This window comes from Calidris pugnax, unplaced genomic scaffold (genome assembly GCF_001431845.1).
Source record: "Calidris pugnax isolate Ruff unplaced genomic scaffold, ASM143184v1 scaffold13, whole genome shotgun sequence".
NCBI lineage: Eukaryota > Metazoa > Chordata > Aves > Charadriiformes > Scolopacidae > Calidris > Calidris pugnax.
The window spans coordinates 23283485-23302691 of NW_015090810.1; the positions used below are offsets into that span (position 1 = coordinate 23283485).

The following is a 19207-nucleotide window of genomic DNA, read 5'->3' on the forward strand; positions in this document are numbered from 1 at the left end:
TCTAAGTACAGCTAAAAGATTACAGAATGTGGAGGACAGCAAATAAGCATTCTTCAAGGAGATGGGGGGATGTATGAAACTTCTAATACATGACTGGCTGACTTCAGTTTGTTCCTTTCTACCTCCTTTTTGAAGCCTAAACAAGTAGGGCCAACAAGGGCTGGCAGGTTGCGTAATTTAATATGAATGACTCCAGCAGAACTGCATATCACTCACCTTTCCTTTCTTAGGAAAGGCATTTTTAGCTATTTTCTATCCCATTAATTATCTTTCTCTTACCGTATAAGATTACGCACTGGAACTTCAAACCTGATTTTTATCTCCTTTCTAAAAACATACTTATAAGCACTGCTTTGTTATTCAGGAAGACTGGCCTTCTGGCTTTTTTTTTTTTTTTTTTTTATAAGGAGGAAATATGTATCTATTTAGGCAATTGTTAAAAAAAAAAGAAAATACATTTTGAAAATATTTAATTACTCCTATGTTGCAATTTAGGCTAACCACCGCCCACGGGAATGTGCCTTACATTCTTCATTGTTTTGGTGTGCCATTATCTGAAGCAAATACAGAAGCTGGAGCCAAAACAAGTCTGAAGCTGAAGCTGAGCAGTTTGAAAAGCTTACCTACAGACTTTCAGATGAGAGGTCTGCTGTAAGAAAGAAAATATGATTTAAAAATTAGAATTTCAAAATAAAAATGATGAAATAGTGCTTTCTCTTTCAAGAACAGGAAAGTGATGACAGCTGGTCTTACTGCACCACACACATTAAAAATCCAGTAAGCAAAATTCAACAGCCTCTAATGTTTAAGCTCTGCTTAGCAAATTTAATTTGAAAAAAAGATCCAGGACTATAGATTAGCTTATTTCAACTTGATTTATATTTTCAGATTACTTACCAGCAGGTAAACCTAATACCAGATATGAACTTTATACCTGGTCCTCAAACTTAACTTGAATTACACCAAAAGTATGTATTGTATATACTCAAATATTGAGTATTCTTAATTAATTAGGTAATATCCCAGCCAAATCAGTCTTGGTCTAAACTCATGAGAGTTTCTCAATCCTTTGGTCCAAAATTGTTCTCCAGAAGCTTCCCAGAAAGACCCATGTTTGCATTATTCTTGTCCATAGTGGTTCCTTGTCCTTCCAAGAGAGGAGACATAAAAATGTGAACTAGAAGGAAAATATGAAACACTTTGACAGCGACACTAACTAGAGGACAGTGCCACAGGGCTACATCCCTCAGGCATAACCGTAGGGACCTCTCTGGTTTGTTTGGAGTAGCAAACATGGGCCATTTATTTGTGCTCTCTACACACAACAGAGTTATGAGAGGAAGATCCCTTCCACAGCTAGTCAGGGACCACTGTAGAAACGACTCCGTGATGAATGATTTCCCAGTGTTACCTCACATAGGAGCTCTCTGGTCAATTAGAAAAGCATTTCAAAGCCTAAAAAGAAGGATCCCCAATGCAGTTTGTGCAAAACAAACCCAACTCTTACTAAAGAGAACAGGAATTACTCTCTTGACTTCCACAGGTCTTGGGAGTGATTCTCAAGCATTCAAAACAAATCCAAAAATGCACTGTTTTTGCTGCATTTCATGTGGAGATGTGATCTATCTGTAATCATACAATAAATCAAATACTAGATATATTATACTGCTTAGGTCTAAGGACCCAGCCCTCGTCCCTCTCAGCTCAAACAATGAGATTCTTACATGAGACATGAGAGAGAGGCACTATTAATTTTCAAAAGAAAAAACCAAGCAGGACCAAGCCAGTTTTAAAAATGCAGTTCAAACTGTCGATACACATTCACAGTGTTGCATCAACAGAAGGGGAAAAGAAAACATCAATACAGATACTTGTGAGCAGCAAAGCGCTCTCTGGGTCTCATTAATGACTAGCTATCACAGCCAGACTAGAAAAGCACATGGCACTAATGCCTGTATTAAAAGAAATAAGGTGTCTAAAATAGGGCAATTATATCACAGGAGGTACCTTGAATGTATCAATTAATAGAAGGATTACCTCTTTCTGCACAAACTTCTGGAACCCACAGGTTATAACTTCCGCCGCGTTGTGCACGGTGAGGAACACCGGGATTGGCTGTCATTGGGAGAGAATAAAAATGCCCAAATCAACCCAGAACAGTCACACGCATAGAAAGGGGCACTCCTCTTAGGGACAGCTGTCCCACATGTTTGCCATATTGGGTTTTGGTTTGGTTTTTTAAGCTGTAAACCCATGACACATCTCCTAAATGGGACTTAGACCCATTCCCCATCACTATTACATGGCACAGGCCATCTTTAAACGCAGACCTTGCTTGCTGCTTCTCCCGCTTTCAAGTGCTCAGTGGGTTTGTTTGTACACAGCTACCTCTGTGAGATTTGGTCCAGGTCTCTGCCTCTAGTTTTGCCTCTCTGTTCAAGTATCTGCAGCCTCCACAGGAAACAGTTCTCATTAGTTTTCCCATCTCTGTCTACTGGTACTAAGAATACAGTGTGACTCCTAGCAACAGAATTACAGGCAAGATGATTTTAGGTGATTGTTTTCAGTTACTGCTAGGAAGAGCTGCCCGAAATTAGGGTAGACACATAATAGTTCATACACAAGTGATGTTGAAATTATACCCACTGAGGTATCTGGACACCATCCCAACATGAAATCATTAAGAAACAAACCTCAGTGATAACAATAATGAATCAAACACTCATTGCCCCAGGCAAACCCAGTCAGAATTAGTGGTTCATAATATTTCCTCCAAATCAGATCCATGGTCTCTCAGGCAGCTGAAACAGAAGTAATTCCCTGCTCTGATTAAGATAATCTAAAGACTAAGGCAGTTTTAGGAAGCAATATTTCCCCACTTGTGTATAGTATTTAAATCACACAAATAGAGAAAGAGTTCATTTCTCATTGATATCCATACATTTTAAGTATCAGGTGATATAAGCAACAAATATCTCTCAAATTTGACTTTGTATTCAGAAATCTGTATTTTCTGGATTTTTCTTTTCATCCCCATAAAACTAGATAAACATCACTAATTAAACATTTTAAGTCATCATGACAACTTGGGTGGATCCATAAACACAACAGTTACACCAAGATAACTTTTAACACCTCTAAATTAGCAAGGAATGAAAATCACACAAACACAGCTGGCATGAAGTTGTCAGCATCAGCTTCACTGGTTCTGAAAAGCAATTCTCAACCGTGTTGCTGGACAACTGAGAACATAAAACCAGAAGTATCTAACACAAGCATCCTGAGACTGACACAATAATAGGAAATACAAGAAATAACCATACACAAGGAAAGTTGACAGCAAAATTTACATTCTTCCTTTTGTGAAGCCAATTTATTGGTTTTTTCTTCCCCCCCCCCAGCTTTTGGCCCTTCCAAATATGTTTTGGAGCCAACAGTGGCTCCACTTTGCCTAGCCCAGTTAACCTTCTCCATATGTCTATGGTCTTTGATGTGAGTATTTCTTAAATTTGTGAGTGGGCTTAATGCTTACAAAAAGAAAGGTTTACTGGTTGGGCAGGCAGGGTGAATAGACTCTGTACAAACCTCCCCTCACAGCTCTGCATAGTTTTGTTAATGCATCACAGTCCAGAGCTAAGCAGCCCTCCTCCAGCCCTCAACTCCTGGGCAGGGGAGACTGCCAGCACCTCTAGGGAGAGGCACAAACAGAGATTAAGATTGTAGCCCTGCCAGTACACAGGAGCGTTTGAAAGTGGGTCTCCTTGGCTTTGATCAAAAAAGCACATGTCATTTCTGCTTGAGGAATAAACCCACTTAATTAAAATGCCCTGCTGAGGTGAGCCAATTCAGGTATGAGCTTGGGACAGTCCATTTTCCTTCTTATTGTGTCATAAAATTATTGTATGCAAAGTTATTGTAAGTAAAGCTTCTACAGAGGATTGAATTTAGCCCCAGTAAAAGGCATTACATAGTAACTATGGCCTAAGACTACTTATCCTTTTGTCTTTCCTCCTAAAATGGCTACAGAATTAGGCTTCTAAATCCCCATTCAAGTACCACAAAAAGCCATTCAGAAATGGGAGATGCTCCTTAAGAAAGGTTTGGGATACAAATCAAAACCATTTACAGCCCCTCTGCTGCTCCAGTGCATCTCACTCTTAAATGACCAGAGCAGGGGCAGGAGGGAAACAAGGCAATTTCCTTGATGACTAGGAAGTAAGAAGAAATAGCAAAGAGGATGTGATTCATACCTCCTCCACCTCCCAGGTGATCAGACAGAAAAGATGATGCTGCCAAGGCTTTATTGCTGTTTCTAGACAGGGCTCTCCTTAGGGATCTTTGCTCAGTTTACACCAGGGAAGCCCAATGGAACTTGCTTTGACAAGGAACCAAGAGGAAATAAATGCAATTGCCCCGAGACAGAGCTAATCTGGAGGCACGGGGCTTTTGAGCACATGCCTGTGCTTTCTGAAGATCACTTGGGTCTGAGATGAGGCCCCCAGCCTTGTTTGGAAGGACTGAGACCTCCTGCCCTTTTCTGCCCTACCTCTCCACTGGGACATTCAAGGAATCACTGCAGAACCTTGCCAAAAATTCCCTTTTGATCCTTCTTGGGCTTTAGGAGCTGGCAGATGCAAGCTGGCTCTAGAGTTAGATAAAGATGCATTGACAGAATGCAGAAGGGAACTAGTGCAGAACCTGCATTGCAGAGTGCGTGACAGCAGTAAAACATTGCTGGTTTTTAACAGTTTGTGTAGCTGCTTTTTTGTTGTTGTTGTTAAGAAAGACTATATCATTTAAGTAAAAAGCATTCAACTTCAATGAAAGCAGATTTGAGATTCTCTAAACATTTGGTAGGTTATTGTGATTCAAATGGATCATAAAACTGATTAATCTAACCCTTCCCATAATCTCTTTCCAACTTTCAATTTATTTTTTCAAATCCTGCAAAGCATCAGAAGCCTCTCACTGAAATGGTCTTCATCCTTTTCCTGGAAGGACTTCCCACAGATCCCACAGCCCCGTTCCCCATTTTTCAAAATTGCAGCCTGTAACTTCTTCAGATTCTTCCCTATTTGCACATTTCAGATCACTGAGGATCTGTTCTGCAAAACACTTGGTAGGATTGGACTGCTGCTCTAGCACCATTAACAATCCAAATGTCATTTAAACCCCTTCTCCCTTCTTTTCCCCCAACCCAACAACAGCATTAAACACCTTGTATGAAGGGAATTTTCTTTGCTCATAGAGGTAATAAAGAACTGTCTTCTAATTAGGTGTTTCTTACCAATCTAGATAGTGCTCTAGAGCCAGCATAAATAATGCCAACAAACAGTATTGAAGCAGGAAGCCATGACAGGATTTCAGACCTGTGAAAACAATTAAAATCCCATTACTTCACCACATTCTGTTTACATACAGTCAGCAACAGCTGCTTGCAAGGAATATAATAATACATATATATGTACATATATTTTTCAAAGGTGTGCATATTAAATTCATTGTCTGATTGTTCAGTATTCTTCCCATGTAGTAGTCTGAGACAGAAATTAATCTAAACCCAGATAGGAACTATCTACAGATACATTTTCTTTCTTTTACTCTTTCCCTGCCTCCTCTCCCTGAAAAATTGTTTGTTTCGTGGCAATTATTCCTACTGGTTTTAAGGGAGAGAAATTTCAACTAATTTCCTTGATGCAGTGTAAAAGGAAGGAAAACTGACAAATGAAGGCATAAAATGGCGTACTTGCACAGACAGCACACATTTTCACTATGTACAAATACGCTTGCCCACCCACACATTCATTTCTCAGCCAGATTTACAAAGAGATTCTTCCTAAAGATCAGATCGTCTCTGTGGGAGCCTGTCTCTTGAGATTTCCTAATGATACTCCTTTGACTAAGCCAAACTCCTAGAGGCAGTTTGACAACTAATGGAGGAATGAAGTCATCACAGATTGATCTGATATTTTTTTTTAGCCACGGTTAGGTCAGGTTTCAGTTCTGAGAAGGGGCTTCAGAATTTCCACTTTTCCTTTTTTGATCTTGGTCCTTAAGGGAAAAAGGGATCAGGTAGGTGGTAAATTTCAGAGAGAATAATGTAAGATTTTGAGCAAGGGAGGAAAGGATCTAAAGTAATCTAAAGGCCTGATCCAAAGGCTTCCCAGGACTGAAGGCACTGCTACTCCCATTCACTCTTCCCAAGCTTTAAACTAAAGTCCAGAAAATGTTACTGCATAATGCTGGTTCTCAAAAGGAAACCACACTGCTAGTAGTTCCTTATTTTGGATTACATTTCCATCTAGCATGTAAGAATTAAAACATAATTATAGGTTATACTACACTACTATATTTAAGGGAACACAAGAAAAATAGACCACTAAACATTGACATCAGAACAGTCTGAATGAAGATAAAACATGCATGAAGATTCATGTAAACACAGACAGAAAAAAATCTAAACATCATAATTCCTCTTTTTTTTTTTTTTAATACATGATTTTCTATGATACTTTATGAAAACCCCAGGGTAATGAAAATAGAGTAATCTTTAGATTCTTTCACCGGCATAAATATTTGCTCTGTTTTGGGGGGTAGTCACCATCATTTTGTATAAAACCACTGTTCCTTTTAAGGTTATTGACTTCAACTGGAATCTCACCAAGACCAGGGTCTAAAACTGTCATACCTCATTACCAACGAGTTCAATCAGACACCAGCAAAAATACCCCCACCCTATTGGAACTGAAAAAAATGGAAGAAAGGGGGAGGGAAGGAAAAAAGGAGGACTGGCAAGATGAAAGGAAGACACAATGAAGACTGAATTTTCATTTAGAACATAACACTCTTTCATGTTCCCCACCACTAAATTCCAGGAATCCCAAATATATCTTCATCTCCAAAGCAATACTGTGAAGTGCAATGGAAAAGGACTTCAGATGCTTTTTCCATGATGTAAGGGTAAAATTTTATGCTGCCAAGTGGGAATTTCAGGACTGGAAAAAGAACGCATGGATGTTTGGTGTAACGTGTCAGCATCAACAATCTGTCCTGTATGTAAACCAATTAGTAACTTCTTATGTTGGCAACACAGTGATGTACATGCAAAACAGGAAAGCTCAGTGATGAGATTGTGGCTGTAGGGCTAGTTCCAAAGCTCACTGAAGTCAGAGGGTAGCTTCCCCTAAACCACACTTTGAAGCTTCAGTTTAAGGCAGCGCTCTGAGCTGCTGCTTAGCTGTGGGGAAAATTCAGCCCTACAAGAAATGCCAACCAGAACACACTGGACTTCTGTGCCTACAAGGCTTAGACAGAAGCTGGGTGGCAGATCACAGCACTAGAAGCATTATGCAGATGCTACACATACTGCCCTGTGCTCCACAGACCCCTGCCTTCGGATAGGAGTTTTGCAGACAGTCACCATTCACCCTTCAGAAGCAACGATGACAAAGTCCCTGACAGCTGGGAATACTGGATGGGGGAAGAAGATGAAAACCAGGACATTCACAAAGCCTAAAAGAAATAACTCTGTTTTCATTTGGTCTTTATTGTGAAGCAAGTATTCCTGAATTTAGACAAAGGGCGATGATCTCTATGTAACACAATAATTCTGCTGAGACACTTTGGGACAACCAGAACTGTCTCAGAAAGCATGAGAGATCAGTCCACATGCCAGAAATACTAGGACTTGGTGGAAATAAACAAACAAATGGCTAGCAGCTTATTACTTAAAGCATGACAAGATTGGGGACTGGATATGGTATTGTTAAGTATCCTACACATGCACCAAAAAAAATGAAAAACAGGTAGAGCTTGAGAGGAAGTGATAGACAAAAGACTTGAGACATTATATTTGTTGAGGAGTGTTTTGTTTGGTTGGGTTTTGGGGGGGGTTGGTTGGGTTTTGGTTGGGGTTTTGTTTTTAATACAGGAGATATATGCAACCAGTCCAGTTCAGGAAAGCATTAAAACATGTCCCCAGTTCTTCTGAAGAAAGGTTTAAATTCATGCTTAAGGTACTTGGCAGAATTATAGCCAAAACATTTCAATTAATTCTGGTAATTTCATTTAGTCTATTCTAGAACAGGCATTCTGTATTAGCTAAACTAATGAAGAGGCTCCTCAAGATGTATTTTAATCACTTTTCCTATAGTGTGCTGACATCTAGCGGCCTGAAGTCTCCATCGTCAAAACACGAAATAACTTTTTACCCAAACTTTTCTTAGAAAAAACCAGCCTCTTAAACAGCAGGAAATGGTTCTTGTCCAGTGTTTTCTTTAATGTCTTCCAAGGTTTGAAAAAATGGAAATATCTTTTCCTTGCTGGAAAAAAAGATTCAACTTCTTTAATTTTACAATTCAAAGCAAAAGTAACCATCTAGTAATGAAAAGTTGAACTAAAAAGGACATTATTGATGGCTGTATTCCTTTGTCCTTTAGGCTGTTCTGTAAAGACAAAATCTACACAAGCAATGTACATTTGATAATATATGTATCAGTAACTGCCACTAAAGCAAGGTTTGGACCTTAATCCTGCCTCTACCTTCATCATTGACAGCTTTTACACCAATATCCTTGTTTGCCTACACTGCAGATAAAAGACAGGAAGTTGAATTCTGTTCCAATTTACAACTTCACTTAAGTTTCAGTGATGATGTAGTCACTTCCATAGACATGACAACAGAATTTAGCCTGATTCTTCTGACATACATGCAGGATTTCATTCCAAACAAGGAGATTCAGTTTTGCAAGCCAAGTGTTTGAAATTCAAACAGAAAATTCATCAGTTGTCACTTGCTAATACAGAATCACAGAAAAAAAGTCAACATCATAAGGGAAGTCTAGCAATCATCTAGTCCAATCTCCCCCAGCTTCAGATTTAAGTCACATTATTCAGATCACTGCCCAGTAAAGTTTTGAGTATCTCCAGAGACGGAGATTCTCCAATTGCTGTGGGCACACATCTTCTAAATTATAACATTTTGCGGAATAAAAAAGATATGCCACATTCCATACCACAGAATGAACCCACCTGAGCAGAGTACAGTATACTGGGCAACTCTACTGAGTTGCCATCACACTCAGTTCAAGCAGATGGTCTTTGTCTACAAAGGACCTTTTAATATGGAGTTCGATTATTATAGCAATCCTCTAATGCAATGACTCCCATTTATGGGACACACTTATTAGAGAAAAAGGAATCACATTTGTCAGCTTCACTGCAGTGAGGTTTTGAGGAAGCATGTGTCAATGCTCTTAACTAACATTACCAAGGTTTCTCTTATAATAGTATAAAATAATCCAGGGAAGAGATGTGAACAGAAGGTGGATAAGTTATCCTTAGTTTTCATTAATGGCTATGCTTTTTTGATTTTTTTACCAAGGTTGAATTGAATCCACATTACATTAGTGATTAATTGAAGCGTGTGTCATTGAACATTCATTAGACTAATACACAAGATGTCTCCTACACTTGTGAAGCAGAACACATACAGACACTGACTTCTGTTTTAGCAAGTTAGTAACTTCCACAACCAACGTAACTACGTCATAACCCAGCTACACAAAAAAAGTATTTTGCAGATACTGAAAAACCCACAGTACCTTGAACAGAAGTTTATCTCCACCCATCCCAGCTTCCAGGAGACATGAAGCAGAAGTCCACCCACTAATGTCTGCCACCTAAAATAGAAACAAAACAACACCTCTGAATTGTTTGTCCTTTTTAACCACGTGGAGCACGACCTTAGAATCCACATAATTTTGCACAGCTTACCCATGACTCTCGTTATCTACCGTTTGTCCAGGTTACCAGGGATGCCACTATTCCTCCTTGAATAATTCATTTTTATGGGCCTTCATTTCCTCCAAATTTTCTAATGCTCTCTTTCCTCCAGCTTCTGTTTCAAATGGGTTTTTTTGTGCTAGATGGCAATTTACCATCTAGCACAACTACCTTAGTCATGTTACTGAATCCCCACTGTAACCCACACAATGTTTACAATAATAATAGTGATGTAACAGCTGTGATGACCTGAAGATGCAAGTGAGGCAAGCTTTGTGACAAGAAATGAATATCTTTTCATACATGAACTGTTATTTTTAGAACAAATAAACGTGATTTCAGAATTTAAAAACTCGCTTCAGCTGAAGTAGTAAGGCCCAAGGATGATGTGTGTAGTCCTAGCAGCTTCAAACATCAGCTCTGCGACTTCCCATGGAGCTGGGCTTAGAGTACAAACTCCCTCAAATTCAGACTGCTTCCCCCCCTACTCTGCACCTTCTGTAGCAAGCACAAGTGTCATCAACAGTAATATCATTATGCTGCATAAACCCGCGACTTAGAGCCTCTAGAGAAAACATCTTTACAGCCAGATAACCTTGCATACAAACCACAATACTACAGGTTTCTCATCAAAAAGGTATATAACAATTACATATATTCTCCATTGACTTACCTACCTAATGACTTACCCTATCATAAAGGTCTTCCTTAATCTAGTATGAAAATAGTATGTGAGATCTTAGAAGTGCTTGCAGATAACTTAAAATTAGTAATGATGCACACTGATATTTTTTTTAAGCTTTAAAATGCTACTAGATTCCTTCTTCCTCAAGCTAGTGGTTTTCAGAGACACTTTTCATGTTTCTCATCACAGTTCAGAGATGCTGTGCTACAGTGCTAAATCACATCAACATCTGTAACAGAGAGGTGATTTTACTTATTATTCCAATTTATTGCAATGCATTTAAGCAATTATTTAAAATCCCTCTCACACATATGCAAGTAAATATTCACTCTATGCAGTATTACATACAGTTGGACAGTGTCAGAGAAGAGCAAGCTCACTGTCCACATGGGTATGATGAATACTCAACGCTACTATCACAGCTCACTTCACCTTTTTTAAATGAGGAGCATATGAGAGATTAAAAGGCAGGTATCCCTGATGCTTGCTGCAGGCTTGATTGTGCTCTGTTCCGAGCCAGTGATGAATTTCCATCAACTTTATTGTGAAGAATTTCCTCTTATCTCAGGTTTTAAGGACAAAAGTTGGAGTTAGTTGGAGTTCCGCATCCTTAGCTTCAATGCCATATAGTCTTAGATTATATAGGGAACAAAACCAATGACAAAACAAACAATAACAGCATGAACTGAGAATAACACTCTTCTCCTCCTTAGCTCATCTGTCATAGCTCTAAATGAAAGCGCATCTGAGCCACTTCATCATTTTCAAGGAAAGATCACCTTTAAAAGTCAGAACTTACGGGAAAATATTAAGATGCCCAGATGCATTTCCAAATAATACAGAAAGGAAATAACTGTGGTAACACAGATACCATAAGGCAGTTGCTTGCCACTGAGATATCTTTTTTTACTGTTGATTTACCACACTTGTATTTTACATACATTACCCAAAACCCTTTCCCCATATGATAAAAGCCTTGTCCAAAAGACAAGTTCTGTGTGTGTCAGAACTGAAGAAAGTGTTTGTTGCATATTTAATAGAGCTGAGTACACTCAAAGAAAATAGAGATTCCCAAGGTTGGTTCCTGGAGTTGATTGCAGTCCTGGGGCTGCACAGCATGGCTTATATTTTTGTCTGATATGCAGCGGTAAAGGAATTAAAGACACCCAGTGTCTGCAGATTGTACCATTCTCTCAAAAGAACACACGGGGGTAGTCTTGACTCTAAGAGGCCAGATTTTCACTACATGTCTCACAAATTATTAACAGAACCGATGGTATATAAGGATATTTGACAAAATACTAAATTTCTCATTGCAATCGTTAAGATATGATAGTGACTTGTGATACAGAGTTACAACAACAGCTAAGTATGACAATAAGCAACATGGTATTTGTGTATGCCAAAACATGGGTTTAAGGTTTTCGTAGCAAGAGAATACACCACAATTGCACATTATCCCAAAGAAGACAGACTGTACTAAAGTTGCTACTTTTCTATGCTGAAGCGTAAGACTTTCAGATAAATGAGAAATGATGGAGTCTATACATCTTAATTACATCACCATGTTTAAAAATTAACCAAGACACATTAATGAAGGCTTTACTAAGACTTCATGTTCTCTATATATGTTCTCTAGACAGCAAAAACCAGTAATGACAACAGGTACTAAAGTTAGCTTCAGCATGGAACAGCAGGACATTTACTAATTTAAGTAATTTTTCACACAGTTGTATTCTTAAAACAGTACTTACCCTTGAAAAAGGGTAGGGTAGGTAAATTTCAGGACAGACAGGACATACTGGAAAACAAATACCAAATTAATGGACATCAAACACCTACAACATTAACAAACAATCATGAGAGCAACAAAACACAAAATGTTTCTACCAAAGTAGAGAAAAAACAAAAAGACAAAAAAAAGTTTTCAGTAATTTCTCTTCCCATGCCAGAACTGCTGGATGCTGCCCAGTCACTGTGGAAGGTAGCAGACACTAAAGTACATGAGGTATGGAGTGGACACACTGAAGGATGGAGAGGAGGCCACCTTCTAAATTGCTCTTTCTGAGCACACTCCATGCATCACACTGAATGGGAAAAGGATTAACAGGTAGTAAAAGACATAAGCACTTGTCAATTAAAATCTTATCACACCACAGAGGCAATCTTTAGCAGAATCAAGCCCAATAATCTCAAAAGAATTGCCTCCTGATGATTAATTCATCTTACAGACCTAACATTCTGTTCACACTCCATTTTATGTAAAACATTAAGCAATCCATAAAGCCCTTCGGAGACATAGTATATGGGGGAAAAAAAGCAAAGCCTCTGTGTCGTTGCTTTAGTACACTTTGTTAGGGTCTGGTTGTTTGGATGCAGTGTCTTTTCCCACTAGATATGTGTATAAGCAAAGATGAGGCAGAAATGCATATGCACTTTGATGTGTGTATCAGGATCTAACAACTTTCATAATGAAGCATATCAGTACTACTTCTGCAAAGGAGAAGAATAACTGAAGTTTCCTCAGAGGAAAGGAAAGGCACCTGCTATTCCTTCCAGGAGCCAGCAGAAGTTGCCAATGGCAAAGGACAAACTGAAAGCTTTCAACAGAGAGTAAACTGTGCTGAGCAAATTGCAAGGTCCAGGTTTTCTTTTGCGGGGGGGGAGCTGTTGCTAAGAAGCTGGCATCAATATTACAGAGACAAAAAGAAGCTGGCATCATAAAAGCACGTTGATTCACAAAGTATCGTGTTACACATACATTTATCTGAACTGCCACGTGGGTTTTAAATCAGGACAATATACCTGCATACGCCCGTACCCCCACTTGCATTTACATACCACCTGCAACAACTAAAAGGTCTATATTCTAGTTATTTATACATTAAAGCCTACACTCAGGTTTGAAAAGGGAGGCCCTATGTCAAAGTCCTTCCATCTTCCTCTCAAGTGCAGTGAAGAACCTTTTCCAGTGCATGACACAATCTGGCAGCTCTCCTACTCCCTTTCTGTTCAACTAATCACTGCTCCAGCAGTCTGTCAAATCAAGGGTATTATCTCTCCCTACAAACTTTGCTTCATATCTGGACTTCAGTCTACTTCTGAACATCCTTAATGGCAACTGCACCTTGGAACAGAAACCAGTGGCCAATGCCGAGAAGATATTTCATTTTCACCTCCAAAATGCCGCTTTTCTCTAACTCTCCCTCTGGAAATCCATATCCTGGTTGCTTCAAAAACATCTTTTCTTTCAGAAATCTGCAGCAGGAACACAGACACACTCTCTAATAAATAGGACAGCAAGAAGTAGTTACTCTAGTTCCTCTTCCCTGAGTGAACAAGATACTTCAAACTATGTTTAAACTATACAATTTTATTCGCTATTCACATCTTCAGCCTATTTATCCTTTTGTGTAGACGTTTTAGCATTACCAATAGGGGAGAAAACAAGGCTTCTTGCCCTTAATTTGCAGGCTAATTAAACTGCCAAAGGGTCCGTGGAAGTTTATATTTCACTGAATTTTTTTAGAGTTGGAAGGGACCATAGAGATCATCTAGTCCAACTCCCTGCTGAAGCAGGATTGCCTAGAGCTTGTCAGAGCATGTTACTCAGGACTGCATCCAGGCGGGTCTTGAAAATCTCCAAAGAAGGGGACTCCACAACCTCCCTGGGCAGCCTGTTCCAGGGCTCTGTCACCCTCACTGTAAAGAAGTTTTTTCTCATATTTGAGTGGAACCTCTTATGTTCCAACTTGTGCCCATTGCCCCTCATCCTCTCACTGGGAACCACTGAAACATTTGTTTCACCACTACTAGAATGCTTTGAATATTTCAGATTTTTCCCTTGGATACTCGGTATTACTGTTCCAGGTAATAGATCTTTTGGAAATGACTGTGCATTCGGTGGTTGCTAGATGCTGAATAATAAAATACATTCAGCACCACTGATGCTTTCCGAGCAGCGTAGTTTCTGCCTCTATAACTAACGTTTCACTCATCTGAACAACGCGGTTACCCCTTTAGTGTCTTAAATACGCCGGTATTGGAGCATAGATGCCATGGAAAGGCAAAGACACGGCGCGCTGAGGGAAGCCGGGGAGAAGACACCCATCTCCTCAGGGAGGAGGGCACAGCGGGGCGGGCACCGGCAGGCTTTTGGGCCGAAAAGCCAAAGTTTTGGGTTTTGTTTTTTGTTTTCTTTGTTACCACTGGTGTGGTAGCCCTACCCCTGGGAGGGGCTGACCCGCCGGCTTTCCCTGAGCAGGACAGGGGAAGCGGGGAGCACCCTCCCTCCTCCTCCTCTTCCTCCTCTGGGGTCCCCGCACTCACTTCGCCCCTTCAGGCGGGGCCCCCCCTTCGGCTCCTGCTACCGCGGATCACCCGCCCCCCCCAGCTTCCTCCCCCTCCTTGCGGGGCTGGGGAGGCCCCGCGGCCGCCCTCACCTTGTTGGTGAAGCAGGACGCCAGGTAGAAGAGGCAGAAGGCGAGGCCGCCCGCCGGCCTCTTCAGATACATCTGTCACCGCCGCCGCGCCCGGCCGGCGGCCGCCATGGTAGCGGGACGTGGCGCTGCCGCCGCCGCCGCGCCAATGGGCACCGGGGCCCCGCCGCCGGGCGCCGCCTCCTTAAAGGGCCGTGACAGGGCCCTCACCGGCGGGTCACCAGCCGGGAACGAGCCGGTAAGGTGGGCTCCCAGCCCAGGCGGCCAACCGCAGCTTGGGCCGCGGGAAAAGAAGCGTGGCCGGTGGGTGGAGGGAGGGGATTTCTGCCCCTCCACTCTGCTCTGGTGGGAGCCCACCTGGGGCCTGCAGCCCCCAACGTAAGGAGGACATGGACCTGTTGGAGCGGGTCCATGAAGATGATCAGAGGGCTGGAGCACCTCTCCTATGAGGACAGGCTAAGAGAGTTGAGGTTGTTCAGCCTGGAGAAGAGAAGGCTGCAGGGAGAGCTTGTAATGGTCCTCCAAGTAGCCGAAGGGGGCTTCCAAGGAAGGTTTTGCCTTCCAGTACCTGAAGGAGGCCTACAGGAAGGCTGGGGAGAGCCTGTTTAGAAAGGCCTGTAGTGACAGGATGAGGGAAAATGGCTTTAAACTGGAGGGGAGCAGATTTAGATTGGAGATTAGGAGAAAATTCTTTACTGTGGGGGTGGTGGAGCACTGGAACAGGTTGCCCAGGGAGGTGGTTGAGGCCCCTTCCCTGGAGATATTCAAGGTGAGGCTCGATGAGGCCCTGGGCAACCTGGTCTAGTTGGGGGTGTCCCTGCTGACTGCGGGGAGGTCGGACTAGAAGACCTTTGGAGGTCCCTTCCAGCCTGGACCATTCTATGATTCTATGATTTTGAGCAGGGCCTGATGCAATAGGACAAGGGGTAATAGTTTTAAACTAAAAGAGGGCAAATTCAGACTATATAGAAGGAAGAAATATTTTACAATGAAGGTGGTGAAACACTGCCACAGGTTGCCCCAGAGGGGTGGTAGATGCCCCATCCCTGGAAACATTCAAGGTCAGGCTGGATGGGGCTGTGAGCAACCTGATCTAGTTGAAGATGCCCCTGGTCATTGCAGGGGTTTTGGACTAGATGACTTTTAAAGGTCCCTTCTAACCCAAACTGTTCTGTGATTCTATGATTCATCGGTGACTTGTAAACTATAAATATCCCAGGGAGGTAGAGAAGCAGCGCAAGACATGCCCTACCTAGTCACGATTACTGGGCGTTCTTTTATTATGGCCTAGGTAAGCCTCCTTCTGTTTTTAGAGGACAAAGCAAAACAGAAATAAGGAACTGACTGTGGCTTAAACTTGTGAGAGAGGAGAGTGCTAACTGGTAGACCAGAGGTCAAATCCAGCTCACAGAAGGAACCTGTCTGACCTGCTACGTTTAGCCTCAAAAGACAAAGTCAGCAGACAGAGCGCAACACCCGAATGGTGTCCACGTCACCGAGACAAATTCAAGCATCCTCTCTGGTTTGTACAGAGGTGGCCCAAAAAGACATTGGATTTCCAGTGCTGAAAGGTTTGGTCAATCCAGGCCTACGGAGATCACTGACATGCCACCATAATGGATGTGATTGGGATGGCAGGGTAGGTGATACAGCATCGCCATTTGCTCTGAAAATCTGTATGCGTGCCAAATGTGTCCTTTGCAGACAAGAATATACTTCACGTTGCATCACAAATTCAGCATGTAAAGCCTGGAAATAGCATAAGAAAAAATTTACAGGTATCTACAAAGACCAATAAGAATACTTTTGACTTTTTATTTTAGTGGTGTATCATTTCAATGCAAAATATTACAGTGATATCTCTCTTTTTGTTTCTTGCAGTATTTCTTATTAGAAGTGTGAGATTCAGAGAAAGATGATATATCTTCCCACAGCAAAATGCAAAAGCAGATTTGAATTCTTGTAAGTCACTTACAATGAGAGATTAAAAATGAAGATAAAAATTTTTGCTGATGTTGTTTATCACGACTAACTTGAATTACATATTAAGTAATTGCTATGCAGCTTTGGAATTGAGTAATGTGAAGAGAAGTTTTTGCTCTATCTATATTTTTGTCTATTTTTATTAGGAGATGTGAATGGGTGCCATATGATTTTGTTTACATGTCATTTTACAGAACGTTTCTTTTTAATATAGTTCAGTTCAAAGCTTGGTCCATTCATATAAGAGGTCATGGGGTTAAGGCCTAATCAGGTAATATTTAAGACACTAATATAAAAAACTTATTACTGAAAACTAAAAACTGAATAAAAAGACCTAAGAATGTTAGGTCATTAATTGTTAATGTCTTTTTGAATCAGACTACCCAAACCAGTTTTCTTAATCAGTGCTTATACAGTTGTGCTAGAGTTATGATTTTTTTGGGGCAGCGGGACATTGCTTTGAAAGAAGATTGAAGGGGGCGTGGCAGCAATCTTCACGCCCCAAAAGGTGGCTGCAAAGGGAAAGAAATAATCTCCTTCTGCCAGAGCTAAGGGCAGAGAAGATAAGAACCACACTGGTACTGCATGACCAGGCTTGGCCACCCTGATGCCCCTGCGGCACACGCCTGTGTCGTGCCCGTGCTATGTTGTACACAACACAGGTTGTGTGTTACGACCTGGGTCCCCACCCTCTTCCAAACTGCCTGCCCTTTAGTTGGGGACTTTCTGCAGTGATGACCCCTGGAACAGATTGTCTCGGGAGATTGTAATGTCTTACGTCATGGCAGGTTGTTAAGGACAAATTACGTGAACTTTGGCTGACAAAGCTGATTCTTGCATGCCTGAGAGTTGACGAGAATGGCTTTTGCCGGGTCTGCCCTGGCAGCCTCAGCTTTGCTAGATGTGTAACTGTTATGGTTTCAGAAACCCACAATTTATTGTCATTTAGACAATTATTCTCTCACTTGATGACCTCTCCCCACCTGGGAAGGGGAATTGGGAAAAAACAAGGAAAACTGGAGGTTGAAATATAAACAGATTTAATAGAATAAGACTAAATAATTAACATTAACAATACTAAAGAACCAATCCTGATCCTGATACCAATATAGAGTATACAAGGATTATACTCAGCCAATTCTCTCATCAGGAAGCCGTGCACTCCCAGCAGTGGACAGCAAATGTCAGACACCGTGAGAGCCATGGCTTTGGGAGGAAGGGAAGGCCTCAGGGGTCTGGCACCGGGGTAAGAAGTTCTCAGGATCGCAGCCATGAAGGAAGAAGAGAGAACTCCTCAGCAAACTTTCTAATTTATATTGAATGTGACGTTCATGGTACGAAATAATCCTGTTGGCCAGCTTGGGTCAAGTGCTCGGGTCTCTCTCTTCCTCATCCCTGCACCTGGATAACTTGAAAACACTGAAAACTTGAAATCCACACACCTTAGCTGGCCCTGAAGTAAATATTTTCATGAATTCAGACACTAGAGTCTTCCAAAAGTACAATTTTGCTAAGCATTAGAAGAAACTTTACTGAAAAGTAAGATTATGGAAAGATAAATCAGTCCTGTGTTGCTCAAACCAGGACAGTAACAGGGAACTTACCCCGAGCAGGCCAGGGGGTGCCGCAGGGGTGGCACGACCCCTCAGCACTCCTCCTGCTCCTGGAACCTGCCAGCTTTGTACGGCCGGTTTTCTGGTTATCAACCGTGGCTGTGACAGCACATCTCTCTGCCTTTGCAGGCACTTCTCACAGCTGGTGGTGAGCCAGGCCTGAGGAGATTTCCAGGCTTCCTTCCTTTTGGGACACTTGCTTGAGTAGACATCAGACAGGGTCAGTATTGAAGCAAAACACCATCCAGTTGCCCCTGATCCTGGAAAAGGGGCATTTCAATCACGGTACTGTTTTCCAGATAGACGTTACATATAAAATTGAAGTGTAACAGGTGTCAGATTGATGTCTAAAGAACGAAGTTAAAAGTGTATCAAGAAGTTCCGGTTGGGAGAGGGTTGAGGCATTGAGGAATGTACCTTAGCTTGAGTAGAATGTGAAACGAAGCAATGTGTCTTATGTGTTCTGCTGCAGTTGCTGACTTAGACATAAGGTAACTTCTTAGACATGTCTTAGACATGTAACTTCTGGACCAAACTGGAGCCAAGATGTATCCCAAACTAACCTTGGGGAATCATAATGCTAAAATACACACCCCTTTGTGAATAATGAGCATGCGAATCAGGCAATCTGCCTAAATGTTTTAAACATGATGTTAGATGCATATAGAATTATAGAATTGTCTAGGTTGGAAGGAACCTTTAAG

The 19207-nt window shown here is 41.4% G+C and overlaps 1 protein-coding gene across 4 annotated transcripts in view; it reads right to left on the bottom strand.

Moving 5' to 3' along the window:
* Positions 1–15043, bottom strand: part of TMEM241 (transmembrane protein 241) — a 56093-nt gene extending 41050 nt beyond the window's left edge. For 3 of the 4 annotated variants that reach the window (XM_014938420.1, XM_014938418.1, XM_014938421.1), the window contains exons 1-6: positions 14911–15043; positions 12223–12269; positions 9603–9680; positions 5288–5369; positions 2038–2115; positions 624–649 (exon numbers count right to left, since the gene is read on the bottom strand). In XM_014938420.1, the coding sequence (XP_014793906.1) occupies positions 624–649; positions 2038–2115; positions 5288–5369; positions 9603–9680; positions 12223–12269; positions 14911–14982 (383 nt within the window). In that variant the 5' untranslated portion in view covers positions 14983–15043. The remainder of the gene's footprint in view (positions 1–623; positions 650–2037; positions 2116–5287; positions 5370–9602; positions 9681–12222; positions 12270–14910) is intronic. The other variant, XM_014938419.1, reaches the window with a different exon arrangement.
* Between the last annotated feature and the right edge of the window lie 4164 nt (positions 15044–19207).